The sequence below is a fragment of the Rattus norvegicus genome, chromosome 3, assembly GCF_021556685.1.
Source record: "Rattus norvegicus strain SHRSP/BbbUtx chromosome 3, alternate assembly SHRSP_T2T, whole genome shotgun sequence".
In the NCBI taxonomy this organism is placed as follows: domain Eukaryota; kingdom Metazoa; phylum Chordata; class Mammalia; order Rodentia; family Muridae; genus Rattus; species Rattus norvegicus.
In genome coordinates this window covers 54,215,027-54,235,049 of record NC_141536.1, presented here as the reverse complement: position 1 = coordinate 54,235,049, position 20,023 = coordinate 54,215,027, and the positions used below count along the sequence as shown (strand labels likewise).

At 44.6% G+C, this 20,023-nt stretch overlaps 1 protein-coding gene across 7 annotated transcripts in view; it reads right to left on the bottom strand.

Moving 5' to 3' along the window:
• Myo3b (myosin IIIB) overlaps window positions 1-20,023 on the bottom strand; it is a 406,405-nt gene that overhangs the window by 220,352 nt on the left and 166,030 nt on the right. For all 7 annotated transcript variants that reach the window (NM_001393777.1, XM_087653545.1, XM_087653546.1 and 4 more), the window contains 1 exon segment: window positions 930-1,085. In NM_001393777.1, the coding sequence (NP_001380706.1) occupies window positions 930-1,085 (156 nt within the window).

The window sequence follows — 20,023 nt, the reverse complement described above, 5'->3', positions numbered from 1 at the left end:
ACCTCCAGTATGCTGTGTGTTCTTTTAATAATACCGGACTGGCGCTTATCTGCATTCTGGCCAGAATTATAAAAACCAAGTAACTGCTGAGTGGGGAGCTTCATTTGCAATTAAATTCTTTTTTCCTTAAAGAGAAATTCTGCCACCCACTGGACAGAAATCAAAGATCTGTTTCTTTGAGATTCACACAGAATAGAGTTTTAAAGACTTGTTCCCACACCCTAAAAATAAACATCTTTAAAATAAAAACCTATATGCCCTTTAAAAATTGGGGGAGAAGGATAGAGCCATGTAAGAGTCCTGACTGCTTTAGCTAGCATAGGCAAAATACATGAAAAGTAAAACTAAGATAAGTCTACAAATTCTGTAGAGAACAGGCTCAGAGCCCATCCCAGAAAGTCTCTGGCATTTAACACACACTCTTTTCACAGCCTGTTGGTAGAGTCCATGTTAGCTCCCCAATCTATAATAGCCAGTTAAAGACTTTTCACACACTCTCAGCCATGGCTGTTTTGCAGTTACATTTTATTTTATTTTGGGTTTTTGAGACAGGGTTTCTCCCTAGCTGACCTATAGACCAGGCAAGCCTAGAACTCACAGAGATCTATCTGCCTCTGCCTCCCTTTACCTCCTGAGTGCTGGGATTAAAGGTATGGGCCACCACTATCCCGCTTGTAGTTACTAACAACTAAACATGAGGACAATGAAATTTCAGGCATTTGAGAGGAATTGAATCCAAATAGGTAGCTTGTTTCTGAATCCTGCCTATTCATCCATGGGACATACTTAATTAAAGTCACACAAATGAAACTCTGAAAAATGCAAGGAAGTGCTTGTTACCAATTAAAATGTGGGGCAAACCCAAGCACAGCCACATCCTCCTTATAAATACCCAGAGGAAGAAATCAGAGTGACTCAGGGAATCATACCTGGTTTTAGCAACAGGGTTTTGATGCTTCTGGTCCCAGAGCACCTTGGCCAGCTGTTTTTGAAGAAACAAAACCTTGCCTTGAGTTCCTTTAATGAATGGGTGATCCAGGAGATGGGTGACCGAAGGCCGCTTTTCAAAATCTTTAATAAGACACCTGTTTGAAAAAACAACAAAAAAATTCTAAAGAGATAATTCTAAAGTGTAGCATTAGACATTCTCTTTCTTGAGGAATATAATATAGGAAAGAGGAGAGAAGGCTTGGTGATAAACATGATCATTGGCCCTGTGCAGCTTTCCTTTGAAATATGTACCAGGAGGGCTGGAGAGATGGCTCAGCAGTTAAGAGCACTGATTGCTCTTCCAGAGGTCCTGAGTTCAAATCCCAGCAACCACATGGTGGCTCACAACCATCTGTAATGGAATCTGATGCCCTCTTCTGGTGTGTCTGAAGACAGCTACATTATATTCAGACATGAAATATGTATCAGAAAATAGAAAAATTCAATGAATTGAATTAGTTAAAACATCAGAAATCTACTTTAGACTGCTGTTAAGTAAATATTAAAAGTTCATTCTTTTTTACCCTAAATTTACTGTGAAATATTTGAAACATTGGAAAAGTAGACTGCTTAGGAAAGCATTTTTTCAGAGAAGGAAGTTTATCGAAGGAGCCTATAGAATTAAGGCATATCACCTCTACCAACTCTCTTATAGGAGATGCTGTTATTTGGTGGAGTGCGAGGGCTGGGGGATGTACTTAGATGCTTCCAAAGAAAAGAAAGGAACCAACAAGCAACAGAGAAGCTCGGCCACTGGTTTCTAATGTTTTCTGAGACGACAAAAGGCCTCAGAACTGAAGGTGACTGGCTTATAATTCCGGTGAATTGCAGCAGAATTATGCAAAGTGGGAACAGAAAGTCCATTCAAAGCGGCAAAAGCCAGGTTCTATTTGAACCCCTCTGAAGTAGATTGGTTAGAGCCACACCAGTGGAACAGCTTTCTCATTTGGACTCAATGACTGATCTAAAGAGAAAACTTAATGCACGTTTCTGCATCCTCTGACACACGGAAATCCCTAGTGAAATGGGATCCGATGAAACCATGCCAATCACCATCGCCTTTCTATCCTGAGTAGCTTCTCTGAATCAGAGGGAGAAGCCGCAACATCTTTCAGTCTCGAGCTAACACAGGGAGACTCAGGATTAGCACAGGTGACCTTCTGCCCACCCCATGTCATCAGCAGCTGTGGTTTGTCCCACAGCAGCATGCCAGCAGCAACCCAAAGCCTTGGCAAGGAATAGAAAGTTTAGCAGCCTCTGAGCGCCTTTGACAGAGCATTTTATCCCAATTTTTCACAGTAATCCCCAGTTGTCAGATTCACAGCGAGCTTTTAGCTTTGCAATTATCACTTCAAAACACTTTCCCTCACCTTCTAGTCCTGAAGGATATTCAGTAACATTCCTGTTCCCCTGTCAGTCCATTGGCGATGCCTTGGGGGCTCCTAGAACCGGAGCTCACAGCTAGAAAAGCTAGCCGCACCTTGAATATCTCCAGACTGATGCCCACAAGGCTATAAATACCACCTCCACCTTGCCAGGAGGAGAAATCAATCATTTGACTTTTATAGGTCCAGGGTGGTTTGTATAGCCTATAATTTTTCCTAGCAACAATACAAAATCAGGCACACAGGCTCACAAAAGACTGCTGTTGTCTCCCCATGAGCAATCTTTCCTGGATTCCATGTATATTCATGTGTCTGTGTGACTACTGTCAAAGGGAAACACATTTGAGTCGCTGTTTACCCAAAACAGAAGGAGCTCAAGAGGGCCATCTGATTAGTAATCTTGGTGTTGCTCTTCCCTACTGACCAACGTGTGGAACATAAAAACCACTATGATGAAATAGCCATGCGTCCCCTGAGGGCTGATGAAGACAGATAGACCTGGATCCTCAGAGGGAATGGCTAAGTCTAGGATCCACCCAAGGGCTCAACGATTACTGTTCTTACAGAGGACCCAAGTTCTGATTCCAGCACCCACGTTTGATGGTTTATCCTGCCTGTTACTCCAGTTCTTGAAGATCCAACATCCTCTTCTGGCCTCAACCAGCACTTCACATGCACATAAAACACACACACACACACACACACACACACACACACACACACACACACTCACATACACACGAAAGTTTATACGCACATACACAAGCATACACACATCACACACAAATACATTTTTTGTTTGTTTGTTTTCTAAGAGGAAGAAAAGAAATGATAAAATGGGGATGTTCTCCTTGCCAGGTAACTGTTATCAAGTCTTCGACAGAGACTCAGGGGCAAAGCCAAATGCAGGCTAAGTGACAGCATGAAAAACTTTACAGCACATGAAATGGGCAATGAGCAGGTAACCTTCCTCCTTGGGACAGGAGGAAGTTTGGGGAGGCCTCAGAAGAGACCTGCAGTCAGCCTTTTGGGTAACCTTAGAAAGCATGTCCCGAGTGGAATGGGAATCAGCTGAGGGTAGGATATTTATCTGTCACACGATGTTAGCATCTACTGGAGAAGGAAGGATTCATCTGCTCTATTGGAGAGGGTCTTGTTTTAGATCACAGAGTGAAAAGAGAAAATGCATGAGCACCAAAGAGAATCAGATGAGGAGGGCTGTAACACATGAATCTGTTCCTATGATGACCCAAATAAGATATGGTAGGCACGACACACGGGAGGGAAGATGATGAGTTAGTCTTCTCAGTGAAACTGGAGTGGGGGGACTGTACACCACGGAATGAACAGGAAAGAAGCTGAGCATGCCTAGGAGGAATGCTAAACGGCGGGATGCCTTCCAGTCACAGAGGGAGGATTTGGGGGTGGAGGGAAGGACAAGAAGACCTTGAGAACATAGCCTTAATTCTTAACACCCCTCCACATCTTGTTCTCAGGGGGGCAACATACAAGTCTGAAAGGGAATTGTTAGGATATTGACAGACAGATGCAAAGGCTCTGTCTACTAGATAATGGGGAATCGTCTCATTCCGTTTGCTCAGCAAACATCTATTATGCTGCACCAGAATTAGATGAAATAAACTAATGCATGAACAATTATGATATTTATCCTCGAGCATCTATAATAAATTTAATTGGAAAGATGGGAGGACCAGAGAAACAGGAAACTGTGAAAACTGGTGTTTGCTTATATACCCAGGGGGAAAACGAATAACAGGAAAGTAACACTGGCCAAGGCTGCGCATGCCTGTTACCCCAGAACTTGGGGGGTGAACAAGAGGATTAGAAGTTCAAGGTCATTTTCAGAATGACATTCACTTCTGGATCAACCTGGACTATAAGGAGACACTGTCACAAAGGAACAAAACAAAGACAGGAATACAGGGTTTCAGAGCCATGAGGATCATGATTCTCTCTCTCTCTCTCTCTCTCTCTCTCTCTCTCTCTCTCTCTCTCTCTCTCTGTGTGTGTGTGTGTGTGTGTGTGTCTGTCTCTGTGTGTGTGTGTGTGTGTGTGCATATGCATGTGTATATTCGTGTATGCACAGGGGTGTGTGTATATGGAGGTCAACCTTAGGTGTCTTCCTCAGCTGCTCTTCATCTGATTTTTTGAGACAGATCTCTCAGTGAACCTGGAGCTCACTGACTAGCTAGACAGGCTCCAATTTCCCTATTCCACCACTGATTCAGCACTGGATGTTTGCTGTGTACCCACTTTTACACTGTGCTGAGATTCAAACTTGGGTCCTCATGCCTTTCAGTAAGGAACTTTACCAAGTGACCCCTCTTCTTAGGTCCTACTTCCTTTTTTGGGGGGTTTGTTTGCTTGTCTTTTTTTTTTTTTTTTAAGGTCCATGATAGAGCCCAAGTCTCAAAGCTCTCAATCCTCCAGCCTCACCTTCCAGAACACAAGGACTACAGACATGTGCCTTGAAACCTGGACAAGATTTTTTATGCTGATCTTATTTTCCAAGGGAAGAGCATGAGGTCGGCCCATCCGTGATGAGCCCTGGGCGAACTCCCAGGAAAGAACACTTTCTACTTTATAAATGACAAGCTACAATGTTCCATGTAGTATAGTCAGGAGGTATATTGTTAGAAACCTCCAGTCAAGGAAGACTTCTTGGAGCTAGCAAGACCTAGACCAGGCTTGAGGGAACTAGAAAGAGCTGGGCTGATGGAGAAAAGGCAGAAGGCATTTCTAAATGGGGGAAAAATTCAGCACTAGATAAGAAGTGTAGTCAGAACACTTTCACCTTTCAAGCTGCTGCTTTTGAACGCCTAAGTGTTGAGGTATACTATGTGAAGTTGTCTCTCTGTCCTTCCTCACCTACCTAAGGCCTTCTCTGATTGGCTTTGATAAAAATCTGATGGCAAATTAGCTGGGCAGGAAGTGGAAGGTGGGACTTCCTGGGAGAGAGAAAGGAACTCTGGGAAGAAGAAGGCCCTTTAGCCAGGAGATATGAGAGGAGGCAGATGTGACTATGAACCTGAAATGTATACCTTGCCATGGTGCTAGGTGGTCAGGTTAGCTCAGATGAGCTGGTTGACCGTCTGCCCAGCTAAGGCCTAGGCTTTGAAATATTAAAAGGTCTCTGGGTGGTTATTTGGGGGACTAGCTGGTTAAGGAATAACTGCTGTTGTATTAATTTCCAGCATTAATTACTATATAGAGAACATTAATAATCATCTTATGCCTATGGGCAATTATTACCCTTCATTCCTTTACCAAATCTAACCAAGGAAGAGTCATTATTGCTTAAGATTTTGAATAGGGATGGCCTACTCTTCACGCTCAAGAATTTCAGCTCTTAATTTCCAAGCAGACAGTTAGTGAATGAAGATGAAACTGACTAACAGACTGGGCGGGAACCCCAGACACCTTCTGTGTGCTTCTCACAAGAGAGTTCTCCTCAGACTCAGAGGACAAGCATGGGAAACTAACTGAATATGCTTACCCATTTCAAGATTATTTGCTAAGTCAAGGATTACAATGTCCAGTTACAGAATATTTTCCTAAGCATGGTTTACAGAAGGATGTGAAATGCATGGGTCTCTGACCTGGGACATGGACAGCAGCCAGTGTGAAGTAAGTTGGGTAAAGTGCTAGCCATGTATGGTACTCTGTTAAGTGGGGAGGAGGAGAGATTGAAAGAAGAAAAGGAAATGGCTTCCTGGTAAACAGAGTTTGGGAAACACTGGTGATCCTCTAAAACAAGTAAGTCTGGGATTTCGTGATGTGTTTGAATACATTAAAGTCGGTTTGTGTGTTTTTAGATTTATCTATTTATTTTCTCTATGTGAGTACACTGTTGCTTTCTTCGGACACACCAGAAGAGGGCATTGGATCCCATTACAGATGGTTGTGAGCTGCCATGTGGTTGCTGGGAATTGAACTCAGGACCTCTGGAAGGGCAGTTAGTGGTCTTAACCACTGAGCCATCTCTCCAGCCCCTAATGTTGTTTTTTGTTTTTGTTTGTTTGTTTGTTTTGTTTTATTTTAATAAACATTGGGATTTTTTTTAATTACTTAATTTTGCTGGAGTCGATGTTTCCAAGCACACTTGTCTGCAGATATTTTTTCTTTCTTTGCCTGTTTTCCTGCTGTCGATGGACCACACACTACAGATGCCATCTTGGAAGTTCTACTGTTAAGCTCTGGTAAGTGCTGTGTTTTTAGAATGAGGACAGAAGTGAATCCTCCCCGTAGAAGACCAAGGCAAGATCTGCAAGTTCCTAATTGTCACTGTACCTGGGGCATTCATAAGTTATTACTTCCACCAAAGACAGTTTCTCAAACTGGGACAATGCTTGGCCCAAGTCAGTTCTTCTCAGAATCTTTTACTTAAGGAAAAAATAAGATTGAGCATGGATTGACCTTAGGGAAACTGAATCCTGAATCCCAGGTAAAATCTTCCACTGCTGTGCTCTTTTAATCTCTTTAAAAAAACAGTAGGTTTAGATATGTTTTTTCTGTGGTGAGAAACCCAAAGCAAAGTATAATAAAAATTGTATTTATAGCCTGAACAGTAAGAGGCCCCAGATTTACAAGGCCACAGTAGACAGTTTGGATATGATAGGAAAATCCACCAGAAGAAAAATGAAGCAAGCTGCAGCCTTGAAGGAAATCAATTCAGTGCCTGATTTGAAATTCTAGTGCTTTCCATCATGTTTTCTTGGCTGAAGATTAATTCTCGGAATTCATTTGTGGCCCCACCTTAAACATGGGCTGTTGCTGGTATTTGCAGTAAGCCCAAACAGGCAAAAAGCAAGACGTAATGTTGGGTTCTGACACTGGGAAGCCAGGCATGGGGGTTGGGCGTGTGTGGGATGTCTTGAGGACGCAGCTGCACTGTCTGTTCCTGTAACCTGACATTTCAGGACCAAACTCCCGGATGCCTGAACAGGGGAACCATTTACCATCAAGATTTACCCATGAATAAACCCACTTGATAGAGAGAGCGCAGCTGAAAAAGCAAAAACTGAAAATACTAATGAGCTTGGGAAAAAAGGAAAACCAGAAGGAAGGCAATCCTCTTCCACACAATGGGGCCACGCTACATCAAAAGCCACGATTTTCATTTCCTCTCATGTCTTTGTCTATATTTTGTCTTTCGTACAGTCTGCTGCCTTCTTAAGGCTTGCTACTTAGATTATGTGTCCCCATTGGTACAGGACACCCAACTGCTGTTGATCCGACCAAGCATTTCCCACCCTGTGACTCACTTTAATGCCATGAGGCTCCTATCGCTGTCACACAGCAGCCTGACTGGCAAGAGGAGAAAAATCTCCTGAGGATATGGAAATTACAGGCTAAGCAGCAGAGCTCATGGTGCTCCGACTTGGAAGAAAATTCCCATTCTGAAAAACAAGACCGACAGCAGTAGGCATTTTCCCAAAGTGACTAATGTCTCGGGAAGGGGTCAGGGGCAGAATGGCATTGCTTATATGAATTTAGTGAACAACTCTGTGCTAGAGTATTTAGCCACATCGTATTGATGTGTTGAGGTTCTACTGTTGAGACCTGGAATGACATGCTAACTTCGTGCCTGGGGTGAAGAGGTGAACCAAGTAAATGGGATACGTGGCTGCAAACTCAGCCAGGCAGCTGAACTGATATCAATCTGAGTGGAAGTCTCTGTGTTTGCTGAAGCAAACCTGTAATGAGAATAGTCTGTACAGAAGTCAGGAGATAGTAAGGGAAGATGCAATGGTTTAAGTAAGAATGTCCCCACAGACTCATATATTAAATGAGTAGTCAACAGAGAGTGGCACTACCTGAGAAGGATTAGGGGGTGTGGCCTTGTTGGAGGAAGTACCTTACTGTAGGTAGTCTTTGAGGCTTTAAGAGCCCAAGCCAGGCCCCTTGTTTTTCTCTTCCTGCAACCTAAAGATCCAGGTGTAGAACTCTCACCTCCTTCTCCAGCACCATGCTTGCCTGTATGCTGCCATGTTCCCCACCATGATGATAATGGATGAACTCTTTGAAACTGTAAGCCAATTAAATGCTTTATCTTATAAGAGTTGCCTTGGTCATGGCATCTCTTCACAGCAACAGAACATTGACTGAAAGAGCAGAGCATTGTAGGAAGTCGCCATCTTGCCTGAGGTCCCTGGCTGGGGAGTGAAGAGGTAGGAAGAGAAACAACTCTTTCTCTCAACACATAGTCTGACTGGTAGACAAAGCTGTTGGCACCAGACCAAGGTGAGGTTGTGGGAATGAAAAGAAAAAAAATTGCATCACCTCAACTCCAAGACCGAGGGATGAAGATCAACTTTCCTCCTCTATAGATGACTTAAACGAGATAAGAGAGGTAAGAAAAGAAACATGCAGGGTGGTCTGATGCCAAACCATCAAGTCGAGGGAGCACAGGGTGGGATCCACCTCCCACTGGAGACACTCCTTTCACAGAAGCAGCACCCAGGGGTAGAGACCTCACAAAGGCAGAGCTGCAGCCTGTAGACAGGTAACACACAGAGGTATGGCTGGAGTAAAACCTGACAGAGCAGAGACCCCTTCATTTGCCGCTGGCTCTAATTCCTCAGCTATTTACATAGTTAGAAAAACCCAGACTAGTAGCTGGCTGTGTTCTTAGCTCAGGAGATGTTCAAACAAAAATTTTAGATCCTCAAGCACCATTTGTCTAAGGATAGGCTGCCCCTCCCCCCATAAGAGAGAGTATCATAGATGGAGAACAGAATCAGTCTGGGAGAGGTCTGAGGAGCCATCTGGAAAGGTTAAAGACTGAAGAGCCCTCCTATAGCAGGCTGGCCAAGCAGCAGGGTGGGGTGTTAATTAGGAGTAAGCAGAAGTGCGTCCAAGAAAAAGCAATAGAAAGGCCTGCTGAGGGAGGTGGCTGCTTAACTATTGATGACAACACTGCCACCTTCTGTAATGGATGTATTATTACAAGCGTGTCCTCGACTGGATGTAGTGACAGTCAAGGAAGCTCTCAAAGGAGTGTTATAAGTTCAGTCTAGTATCTATTATTATTAGTGTGTGTGCGCTATTTGGGTTCTAGGGAGGGACTGAGTGCAGCCCTCCAGGCTAATAGAGCAAGTATCTCTACTCACTGAACTATCTCCCTGACCCAAATGTCTCTCAGTTTTTGTATCTCTGGACTTAGGCCATTTTCAGGACAGTAACCTGTAAGTAAGTAAGGCCAGGTCCTTAGCTACCATGCTTTTTACTACCGTAGTTGGGTTTTTATGAAAAGCATTTTGCAATTACACTGACATTTTTTGCTTACTGTGTAGTCTACAGATGATATGAATGTGTTTACATATGATGTGCATATCTGTGTGCACATGCACATGCCTGTGTTTGCATGTGGGGGATCAATGTCAAGCATCTTCCTTAGATGCTCTCACACCCACCAAATCTGGAGCGCATCTATTCAGTTAGGCTGACCGACAGGCCGACAAGGTTCTCTTGTCTTCATGACTCTAGCACTCCGATTATGGGAGTGTAGCGCTGTGCCCAGTTTTGCATGGATGCTGGGAATATGAATTTAAGCCCTCCTGCTTGCACAGAAAGCTCCTTACTGTCTGAGTCATCCCCTCATGTGATGTAGTCAGGGCATCAAAAATCACAAGCCATTACTTTATTTCATCACCATAGCAACTGACATATGAGGTTCTTAGTCTGTTTTCAAATACCAACCTCTAGTTCAAAGGGCTAGAGAGGACGCAATCATCCTCGGAGTACAGGATCCTGGGACTGCTCTCTCAGGGGACAGTAGAGCAGCTGTCAACATTATTGTTCAGCATAGCTAAGGTCTCCCACAGCTCCCTCACCAAAGCCTCTTGGGTCTTTACAATGGCAGGGATTGGCAAGAGAGCCCCAAAATTAACCAGAAGATCAGATGCCAACCATGGCTTCCTTGAGAGGTGAAAATTAAAGATTTGCTTCACCAGGCCAGGGAGATGAGGAGCGCTGGAGATAAATACAGTGGCTAACTCCACAAGGTAGAGATTACAGAAAACATGGGAGTCAGGACAAGATAATCCAATTCAATTTTAAGAGTCATGGCTCTCATCTCAAAGAAAAGAAAAAGATGGTTTATCCTGAAGTCAAATATGAATGGCTGTGGCCCAGAACACGGACTCAAGTTTCTCTGAATTCTATGTTCCAATGTGGTAGTAGTTCCATGACATTTTATAAAAATGAAACAGAAAAGATGCCTTTCAAATATATTGAGGGAGGCATCAGGTAGGCAATGAAGAGGGGAGGGGGCTCTTCTGTAGGCCTCAGATGCTATCCAGTGACATTAGCTTTGGGGTTGAGGAGACCTATTGGTCTATTAAGTTAATACATTCCAAAAGGTTTCACTGATGGCCACAAGGCTGTTGGGTCACTCATACAGGGAGATGACAACTGTTAAAGAACCCAAGATAGCTGGGCAGTGGTAGCACACGCCTTTAATCCCAGCACTCAGAAAGCAGAGATGGGTGGATCTCTGAGTTCAAGATCAGCCTGGTCTACATAGCAAGCTCCAGGACAGCCAGGGATACACAGAGAAACCCTGTCTCAAAAAAAGCAATTAAAAAAAAGTTAATTTGTAACTGGGCCCTTGCTAGACCTGCAACATTCCAACCCCTCCATAGTCATTGATGATATAATCAGTCAATCAGCCTTTCTAGTCAAAGCCTTCTGGTAACATTTGCCCACATAGGCACAGCAATTTCTAAATAGTCTGTTGATGCATTTAAATGACACATTCAGTGATGAAACCCATTATTCTCCCAAGCATGACATATTTAAAGATACTAGAACAATGGTGTGTGTCGAGCCAGCTACTGAGGACAAATCTAACCCTCTTAGAGCTATGTAGTGATATGTAAGTTTTACTCACATTCACTGAGCTCTTGTTCTTTATCTAGTATATATCCACTCTGCACTGCTGGAATGATACTTGCGAATGGAGAAATGAGAATAAACGGAATTTAGTTTCCCACAGTCCTAAAGACTGTTCAATCTGAGATCAAGACAGGAGAAGGTTCATGTCCAAGATGAAAATTGTTCTGTTTCCAAAACGGATTCCCCAATGAAAGGACGCTGAGTCCTCACCTAGCAGAAAGCTAGCACTCATGGCAGAGGAGCCCCTGTGGCCTGATGCCCCTAAGAGGCCCTACATCTCCCTAGGGCCACACTTGTAGCTCCTGAATTCTACATCGGTCCATAACGTGTGTTTCTTGGTGGTCAAAGTCTGCTGTCTCCTAATCAATCACCCACCCAACTAAATTGGATCCAGTATTATACAGATCTAACTGAAGGAGTTAGTCAGGTGGGTAATTAATTCACTGCTTTCCATGCTTTCCTACGATTGGGGACAGGATTCTGTGTGATAGCAGATGCCCTCAAACAGAATTTGCAACATTTGGAGGAAAGGGGGACTTTTAGGGTCTGACAATTCAGCAGAAGAAAAACCCCTTGGTGTTTTCAAGTTCAAGTTTTTGACTACTCTTGTCTTTGAATGTCGTGCTCATTTCTTTGATTAAAAAAAAAAATCAATTTCCATTTTGACAGTCATGGTCGGCTTCTTAGTGCGGGCTTAATTGCCTGGGGACATCTGAATGGTATTCTTTCCCCTGTTCCTGCTGCCACTCTGCCCTGACTTTCATCCATAATTCTCATTTGTATGCATTTTACATAGAAAGGTGAGGAGTGGCTAATGCTTAAGCAGTCCCTGAAATAAATGAGCAAACCGGCTGCACAGCCATGGCTAAGGCCTGCCTAGGAAAGCCCAGGCTGGGGGCAGGGGCTTCCGTAAAAAACATGCATCCTGGGTAATCCAACACATAGGCATTGGCTGACGAAGTGGGTGAGGCTGACATCACAGGGGATTCATAAGCATGTGTGGTAGGTGTTTACCATGAAGGGTGCTACACCATGTGCTGACAGTGGAGGTGTCTAGGGTCAGACACTCGCTTTCACGGAATCTAGAAACAAGGAGCAGAACAGACGTGTCAGCAATTGTTAATTCAAGTCCGAAGAGCTTAGGGCCTTCCATAAGCCCAAAGAGGTAAACAGCTCTAGCTGGGGGGACAAGTGTAGCAGATGAGAGGGTGATGTTCTTAAAGGGCCAGGTGGGCGCTGGGAGGAAGTCAGGTGAAGGGTTCAGGAGTCCCCTGTGGAGGCCCTGGATGTTAAATGCAAAGGTCAGGAGTAGATCTGGACACTGCCGTCCAAGGCAGATGGCAGTGAAACTCTGGCTGGGAACCCCTCTTCAGGACCCAGAAGATCTACAGAGCTTTCTGCCCCTACCACGCCCAACTGGGATAGTTTAACAGGGAGATGGCAGCTAGATCTTCATTTTAGGAAACAGCCTGACAACATGGTAGAAGGTCAGTCAGTGGTGAGAACGGGTCTCTTTATAGGAAAGACACGGCTTGAACAAAGGCGGTAAGAAGAGAAAGACGGTGGCTGTATCTCTGGTGCATGGAGACTGGTTAATGTAGAAGAAGTAGCCACTAATGGATTCTTAAGCAAACTTAAATTCGACAGATGGACCAGCAAATAGATCTCTGTGAAGACAGAAAAACCATCCAACTTCTACCTTCACCATCCACAGGAACCCTTCCCAAAGGCCTTGCTGTTACCAGTTCCCTAGTCTTCTTCACCTTTCTTCCCAGGGGACCCACCCCAGCCACAGCTGACGCCATGCTGGGCCACGGCCACCTTTCCTTCTGTCTCCTTGCAGTTGAGTCTCTTGATCACACTTCCTTGTTTACTCTCATTCACAGAATTCAGGTTAGCAAGGATAGAGGAGACCAGGAAGTGAAAGGCACAACAGCAAGCACAGGACGGCCCCGTTGTTCCTCAGGCTCAGCATCTGTTCCTGAACGACCACTGAGCTTGTCTAGTGGATCACGGGCATGAGACCAAATGACATACAGGGAACTCGGATGCCATGGAGAGTCACAAGCCCAAAGCTGGTGGAGATCCTGCTAAAAGCCAGTACTGTCAAATGGACACCTCTGGCACTAAGTAAAAATTAAGTGTAAGAAAACTAGCAAAAACTACTCTGTGGAATATACAACTGCTAATCCCTGTCTGTAATATTTTTTTCCTACTTATTTGTTTGAGATAGTTCTCACTGTGCAACCCTACCTAACCTGGAACTCCTATGTAGATCACAGGAGTAGAACTAGCCTTGAACTCGTAGAGATCACATTAACTCTGCCTTCATGCCTGGCCCTAGGAAAAATGGCTCCATTACACCTTTAATGAGGTATAACTCATAAACCACACAGTTTAATCATCCAAAACATACAGTCTAAAGGTCTTCAGAATGTTCCCAGTTGTACAGCCATCACTATAATTGGTAGACTTTCATTCCCCACAAGTAAACTCTATCCATTCTTAGTTACCCCATTTTCCTAAACCACCCCCATCCCGGGAAATTACTAATGTGCTGTCAGTCTCTATGGGTTTTCCAGGCCTAAGTATGTATGTAATACACGTGGCTGGCTTCCTCCGTGTTTCATGCTTCCGGGATCTTCCATGCCACAGCAAATGTTCCTTGTCTAAAAACAGTCTCCCATTGTGTGGCCCCCTCACATTTTCTTCATTTATCCACGAATAGGCTTTGGGTTGTTTCCACTTTTAAACAATTATTAACTAATGGTATAAGGAATACATGTTGCTGTTTATGTGCTTGGTTACTTAGTTGGCTTTTGAGAATGGGATCCCACTATGTCCACGATGTAGCCCAGGCTAGCCCCTAATTGTGATTTTTTTTTTTTCTGCCTCTACTTCCTGAGCACTAGGAGAACAGTCACGGGCTACCATCTGCAGCTTGTTAGAAATATTTCCTTATGTGGTTTGTACATTGTCGAGCGTCTTCATTTCTTTTGGGCATATATCTAGGAGTAGATTTCCTGGGTTGGATGATGATAACTTTTGAGTTATCTTTTGGAGAAACACCAGACTGTGTTTTGAATCAGTTCCTTTACCTTCTCCCTAGCAGAGCCCACAATTGATTTTTAATACTTTGTCTTGTTCCAGAAATAATGTAAGTACAAAGCGTGTGCTTAAATATATAAAGGTAGCATGCAGTAAGGCAACATAAAAATAATGTAAGCCAAGGAAAAGATCATACAGCAATGGAGTAACTCAATAAGACAAATCGGAATGAAAACAGCAGCTAAATGACTTTGTTAAGGCTGGACATACATTTGACGTGGGCTTCCTAGTAGACAATGTGAAAGGGAAAACATCTGTTCTGTATATCTTATAATCCGAGATTTGTGAGCAGACCAGCTCCCCCAGGACTACAGTGAGACCACGAACATTGGAGACTAAAGCAAATGCCCTTCTGATTTACCACAGAAACGAGTAGTGAGTGAGCGTGTGGTGTAATGAATCCAACAGTCCTCTACTGCGCATGGCCGCATAGTTCATAGGTCTGTTTCTTACAGCACTCTCCAATCCCAGGGGATGCTTGGAAACATCCAGTAAAAATATGCTCCTGAGTGGCCAATACAGAGCTCCCTGGTCTTAATCTGAGGCTAACTCTGCTAGAGAGTTGGTGAGCCTTACTGGGTTTGAGCCCCTGGGTTCCCAACCTATGGAGTGCAATGCTCTACGGCTAGCTTCAGTGGAGTCAAAGAAAAGCAGATGCCAAGACTCATCCTGATCACTGCAAAGGACAAGAGAGATTCCCAGAAGACGTAAGCCCACGGGAAGAAAGCAAATCGAAGAAAGGAACAACTGAGTTCCAAAGGAGAGAGTTAGGGGGTGGCGGCGTCAGGGTGCTGGGGGTGGGGGTTGGGGGGTTAGGCTAGGACCAGAGCTGGACACCACTGCAAAATGTGGTCAGAGGACAGCATGAAGGATGCTGCCACCAGAGGCTCCAGCCAGCATTTCAGAATATAACGCACAGTGGGGGTGGGGAGCGCAGTAAAGAGAGCAGTAATGACCTGCAGCTGCAGTGGTCCTGGTGGTACCAATACTCACACTCGGCGCTCCCCTTTTAATGCGTGCTCTTTTGGTGAGCATGGACGTGGACTAAACGTTTCTCTGGCCAGTTGCCAACTCCATGGCTATTATGAATGGTAGAGACATGAGATTGGGGGAAATGAGCCAGCCTGGTTTCCATAACAGCCGAGCTGCTGCTGAAAAGCCTGGAGGCGGGGAGGGTCGTCTTGTCAGATAATAGGTAGTTGTCAGTGTTTTATGCAAATCAGGACTTTGCACAGCTATTGGCTTCCTTGCTCAGTGGTCCTGAGGATGCAGACCACCACGACTGTGCCTGTCACCTGCCCAACTTCTGAGCCAAAAACCTTTTAAAGGAGAATAAATTCTAAAATCCCACTGGTTTCCGTTGCCATGTTTTGGAGAGGTGGTCCTTCCTCTGGACGCTGCCACCCACTGCAGCCAGGAAGCACTTCTGCGTACTCTTGCGACAAAGAGAAGTGCCCTGCATCCTCACCTGCCGGGATGTCAATCCAGCGCCTTATGCAAGCATCACATTTTTGCAAGGAAAAAATATTGTTTTCTTTTTTAGGCAAGGGACTGAATAAAGACACCATGGCTGCCTGGGGAGTCCTTAGCCCTCCTCCATTAGCAGAACAACTCCATCCGTTACTTCAAAGCCTCATCAGAGACCCTAATCCTTTCTGAAAGGAACTCTCTGGCAGCCAAGCCTTTAATTTGCTGAATAATAGGCCCACTGATTAACCCTCACTAGGCAAATCACAGATACTGCAGGCAATGAGTGCTCCCCGGAGGCTGAGAGAACCGAGGGGGCTGCTGGAATCATTTTCAACCCCCCTGTCGTGGAACTAACCCTGCACGGATGGCTCAGTGACGAGCTTTCTGTTCGTCCTCATTTGGTCAACGTGTGGTCCCTATCGATAATTCTGACTGCCTTTTGCCATACTGTAGCACGTCCTGAGTTTTAAGCCGTGTCTTCCACTGCCAGGCAGGGATATGGATGACGATGTCACAGAACGTAAGTGAAAATCAGTGACAACAGATGCTCTCTCTAGGCCAACTACTTGAGTAACTCTGCTCTAGGCAGACTGCTGTGCTCTGGGGCAGAAAGGACTAGGATCCACAAGTACAGGGAAGAGAAGATCGTGTCTAATTCAACAAGAGGTGCTCGGTGTGGGACAAGGTTGTTGGCCTTTTCTGTGGACGCCTGCACCTGGAGGTAGACAACGATGCCCAATGCTGCCAAGGACAGGTAGCAGGTAAGCTGGGCCAACAGCTTCCCAGTGGTGTGCACCCATAAATCACATCCACATTAGCCTTCCACCAGCTCCATCAGATAATGAGATGAGTGATTGAACAGATGACACGGTGGTCAATTATCACGTGGATGATATAAATTCTATTGTGGCAAGGACATTTATCTCTGTATTGATCTGGCTTTGCTAGCCAGGATCATAAATTACTCCCTTCCATAACCGTATGATAAATACTCTAATAACAGAACGCCACCAGCTCCCGTTTTCCCAATAAATTCCCATATGGTTTCAGTTAGAGACGAGAAACAAGCATGGAGCTCCCCCCCACCCCCGCTCCTCGCTTTCTTTTTTCTTTCTTTTTTTTTTTTTTTTGGTTCTTTTTTTTTTTTTTTTTTTTTGGAGCTGGGGATCGAACCCAGGGCCTTGCGCTTCCTAGGCAAGCGCTCTACCACTGAGCTAAATCCCCAACCCCTTCTTTTTTAATCTTACTAAAGGCTTTATCGTTCTAGCACTTTCAGGGGCCCAGCAAGTTTGAAAGTCCTTTCTGCCGTCTTGCCTGCTGCTCCCATACAGTGAGCCTCCCCTGCTGACAGCATCCCTGACCGGAGCTGTACTTGATTACAGTTGATGAGCCTGAGTGCAGCCATCATCATTACCCAAAGCCCATAGTTTACCTTAGCGCTCATTCCCAGGTCATGCATTCTACTGCTGAGCAAATTTATAATGGCGCGGACTTCTTAGCACAGTGCCATGTAGAGTGTCCAGGGGTCTTACTGCTTTATAAGCAGCATATGAAGGAGACTTTCATACACTGTCAGCCATTGGTAAATTCTGATATCAGATTTTAACATTCGAACTTAGGATGACTTTGGACACACAAGCAGAAAGCTGTTCCTTATAATTTACTGTACTCTTCCCATTGAATTACAGTTACTTCAGTGCCTAAGTCAAATGGCTTAAAGGAAGCCTGTGGCACCTTCCTGATTATACGTGAAAACTGCTTCTGTGTCTCTTCTGTTCATCTCTAAATTTCCCAGCTCTGAAAAAGCATCGCTTGTAATCCCAAGAGAAGGTGGGGAATATAGGCACAACTGGCCAACACAGTGCATATGCATACAGCACACAAACATAAACACATACACATACAACACATATACACACATGCACAGACACAAACGCATGTGTACATAGACATACATAAACACAAACAACTCATGCTTACACACACACACACACACACACACACACACGCACTCACGAACAGTGCATCCACTAACACGACAGCTGGACAGAGCAACGCTCCTTCACATTCTTTCTTCTTCTGACTACTAGTTGTCTTAGTCAGGGTTTCTATTCCCGCACAAACATCATGACCAAGAAGCCGGTGAGGAAAGGGTTTAATTCAGCTTACACTTCCACAGTGCTGTTCATCACCAAAGGAAGTCAGGACTGGAACTCAAGCAGGTCAGGAAGCAGGAGCTGATGCAGAGGCCATGGAGGGATGTTCCTTACTGGCTTGGCTTGCTCAGCTTGCTTTCTTATAGAACCCAAGACTACTAGCTTAGGGATGGCACCACCTTGCTTTCTTATAGAACTCGACTACTAGCCTAGGGATGGCACCACCCACAATGGTCTAGGCCCTCCCTCCTTGATCACTAATTGAGAAAATGTCTTACAGCTGGGTCTTGTAAAGGCATTTGCTCAAGGGAGGCTCCTTTCTCTGTGATAACTAACTCCAGCTTGTGTCAAGATGACACACAAAGCCAGCCAGTACACTAGTTTAATACAGTTTTGATTCTGTAGCCAACAATGGCGACAACACGTTTCAGCCTAAGCTTGCCCTGGACAGCCAAATCTAAGGAGGTAACTGCCACTAGGGAGAACTTCTTAAAGGGATTTTTTATAGGCAACTTAAAATTTATCTTATGCACAGAACTCATACATACAGGGCAAGGTCAGAACTTCATAGTTGTGCTTATTCTTCACTCCTACAGGTGACTGTGAAAACAGTAGCAAGTCTCGGGTGTATTACAATCCCAGCCCTTCCCTCGCCCACTTCTGCATGTGCAATGTCAGCGATGAGTTACTTAGAGGCTGGGCACAGACCACCCTGCACATGACAGGCATTGTCCTCACGAGTTGCCCATTACAATGGCACTGTCCTTCTTGATTTGGGTCAATGTCCCCAGTTCCTCCAGCTTCGTCTCATCAGCCTCTTTTATCTCCCCTCAGGAAGGAGTTTTCCAGCAAAGAGAGGTTTTATTTTGTTGTTTGTTTGGTTGATTTTGGTTTTGGTCTTGTTGTTAGGACAGAGAAAGCAGTCTTCAGGTAAGTTTGCCTTAAACTCGCGGATGAGGCATCTCTTCACGCCAACGATAAATTGGCATGCTTCATTTGGCTTCTGTTTGATGTTGTAGCTCCTCGCTGGAAAATCTGAACTGGGGGGAGGTGGTGACTAAGGTTCTGTTGTCAGGGCCGTGCATTGTCTTGTTGTCAGAGAGCAACAGAGGAAACCAGCTGACGCTCAACTCTGGCCTCCACATGTGTAGCATGTGAGCATGTGAGCATGTGCATGGGTGCACACACGAAATAAATTTTGAAAAGGGTCAGTGTTGGACACACATATATACACTCTAGCATCTTAATCCCCAGAAAAGATACTGGAACGCCACAGAGACCTGGTTTTGAATCCCAGCTCTGTTAGGATTCAGCTGTGAGGCCAAAAGCCCATCACTTAACTATTGGGAAGCTCAGCTGTCCACGTGAGCAGAAACCCACTTGTTTAGCAGCAGTGAGGATCCATGAAATCACATAGGTAAGTGTATCTGCCTTGCTAGACACACAGTACCTGACAGTCAGCTCTAAGGGAAGCCTACTGTAAGGCCTGGGGTGTTGTTCAGTGGTTATAACAGATACCTGTGCGAGATCCTGGGTTCAATCTCTGGTACAATGAGATTGGGGAAGCTTATTAGAAAACTTATAATTTGTACCTCTTTCACAGATACATTTGAATTAATCTACTGGGTTCTATTTTAGTTCCCGTGAATCTGGTAGGACTTACTAAATGTAAGAAAATTGCCTTTCTTTGGCTAAATGAAGTTTGCTATATTTTTGGTTCGCTGTGAAGGATTTTCACATAGAAAATTTAGTCACAATTAAAAAGAAATGTGAACTCTATGACCACAAAGACTGAGCAACAAGCCCACAGCAGATATCACTAAATGACTCTAGTCCATGGCTACATTGCTAGAGACCATGGTGATCTATGGTCTATCTTCCCAACACAGCTTAATGAAGGTGATCTAGTGCTCAGTACTTGGGGCAAGGTGATGTCAGCTTGTCATATCTCTTTATGATAATATGCTCCTCTTAGAGAGGTTTATGTGGCCAAGA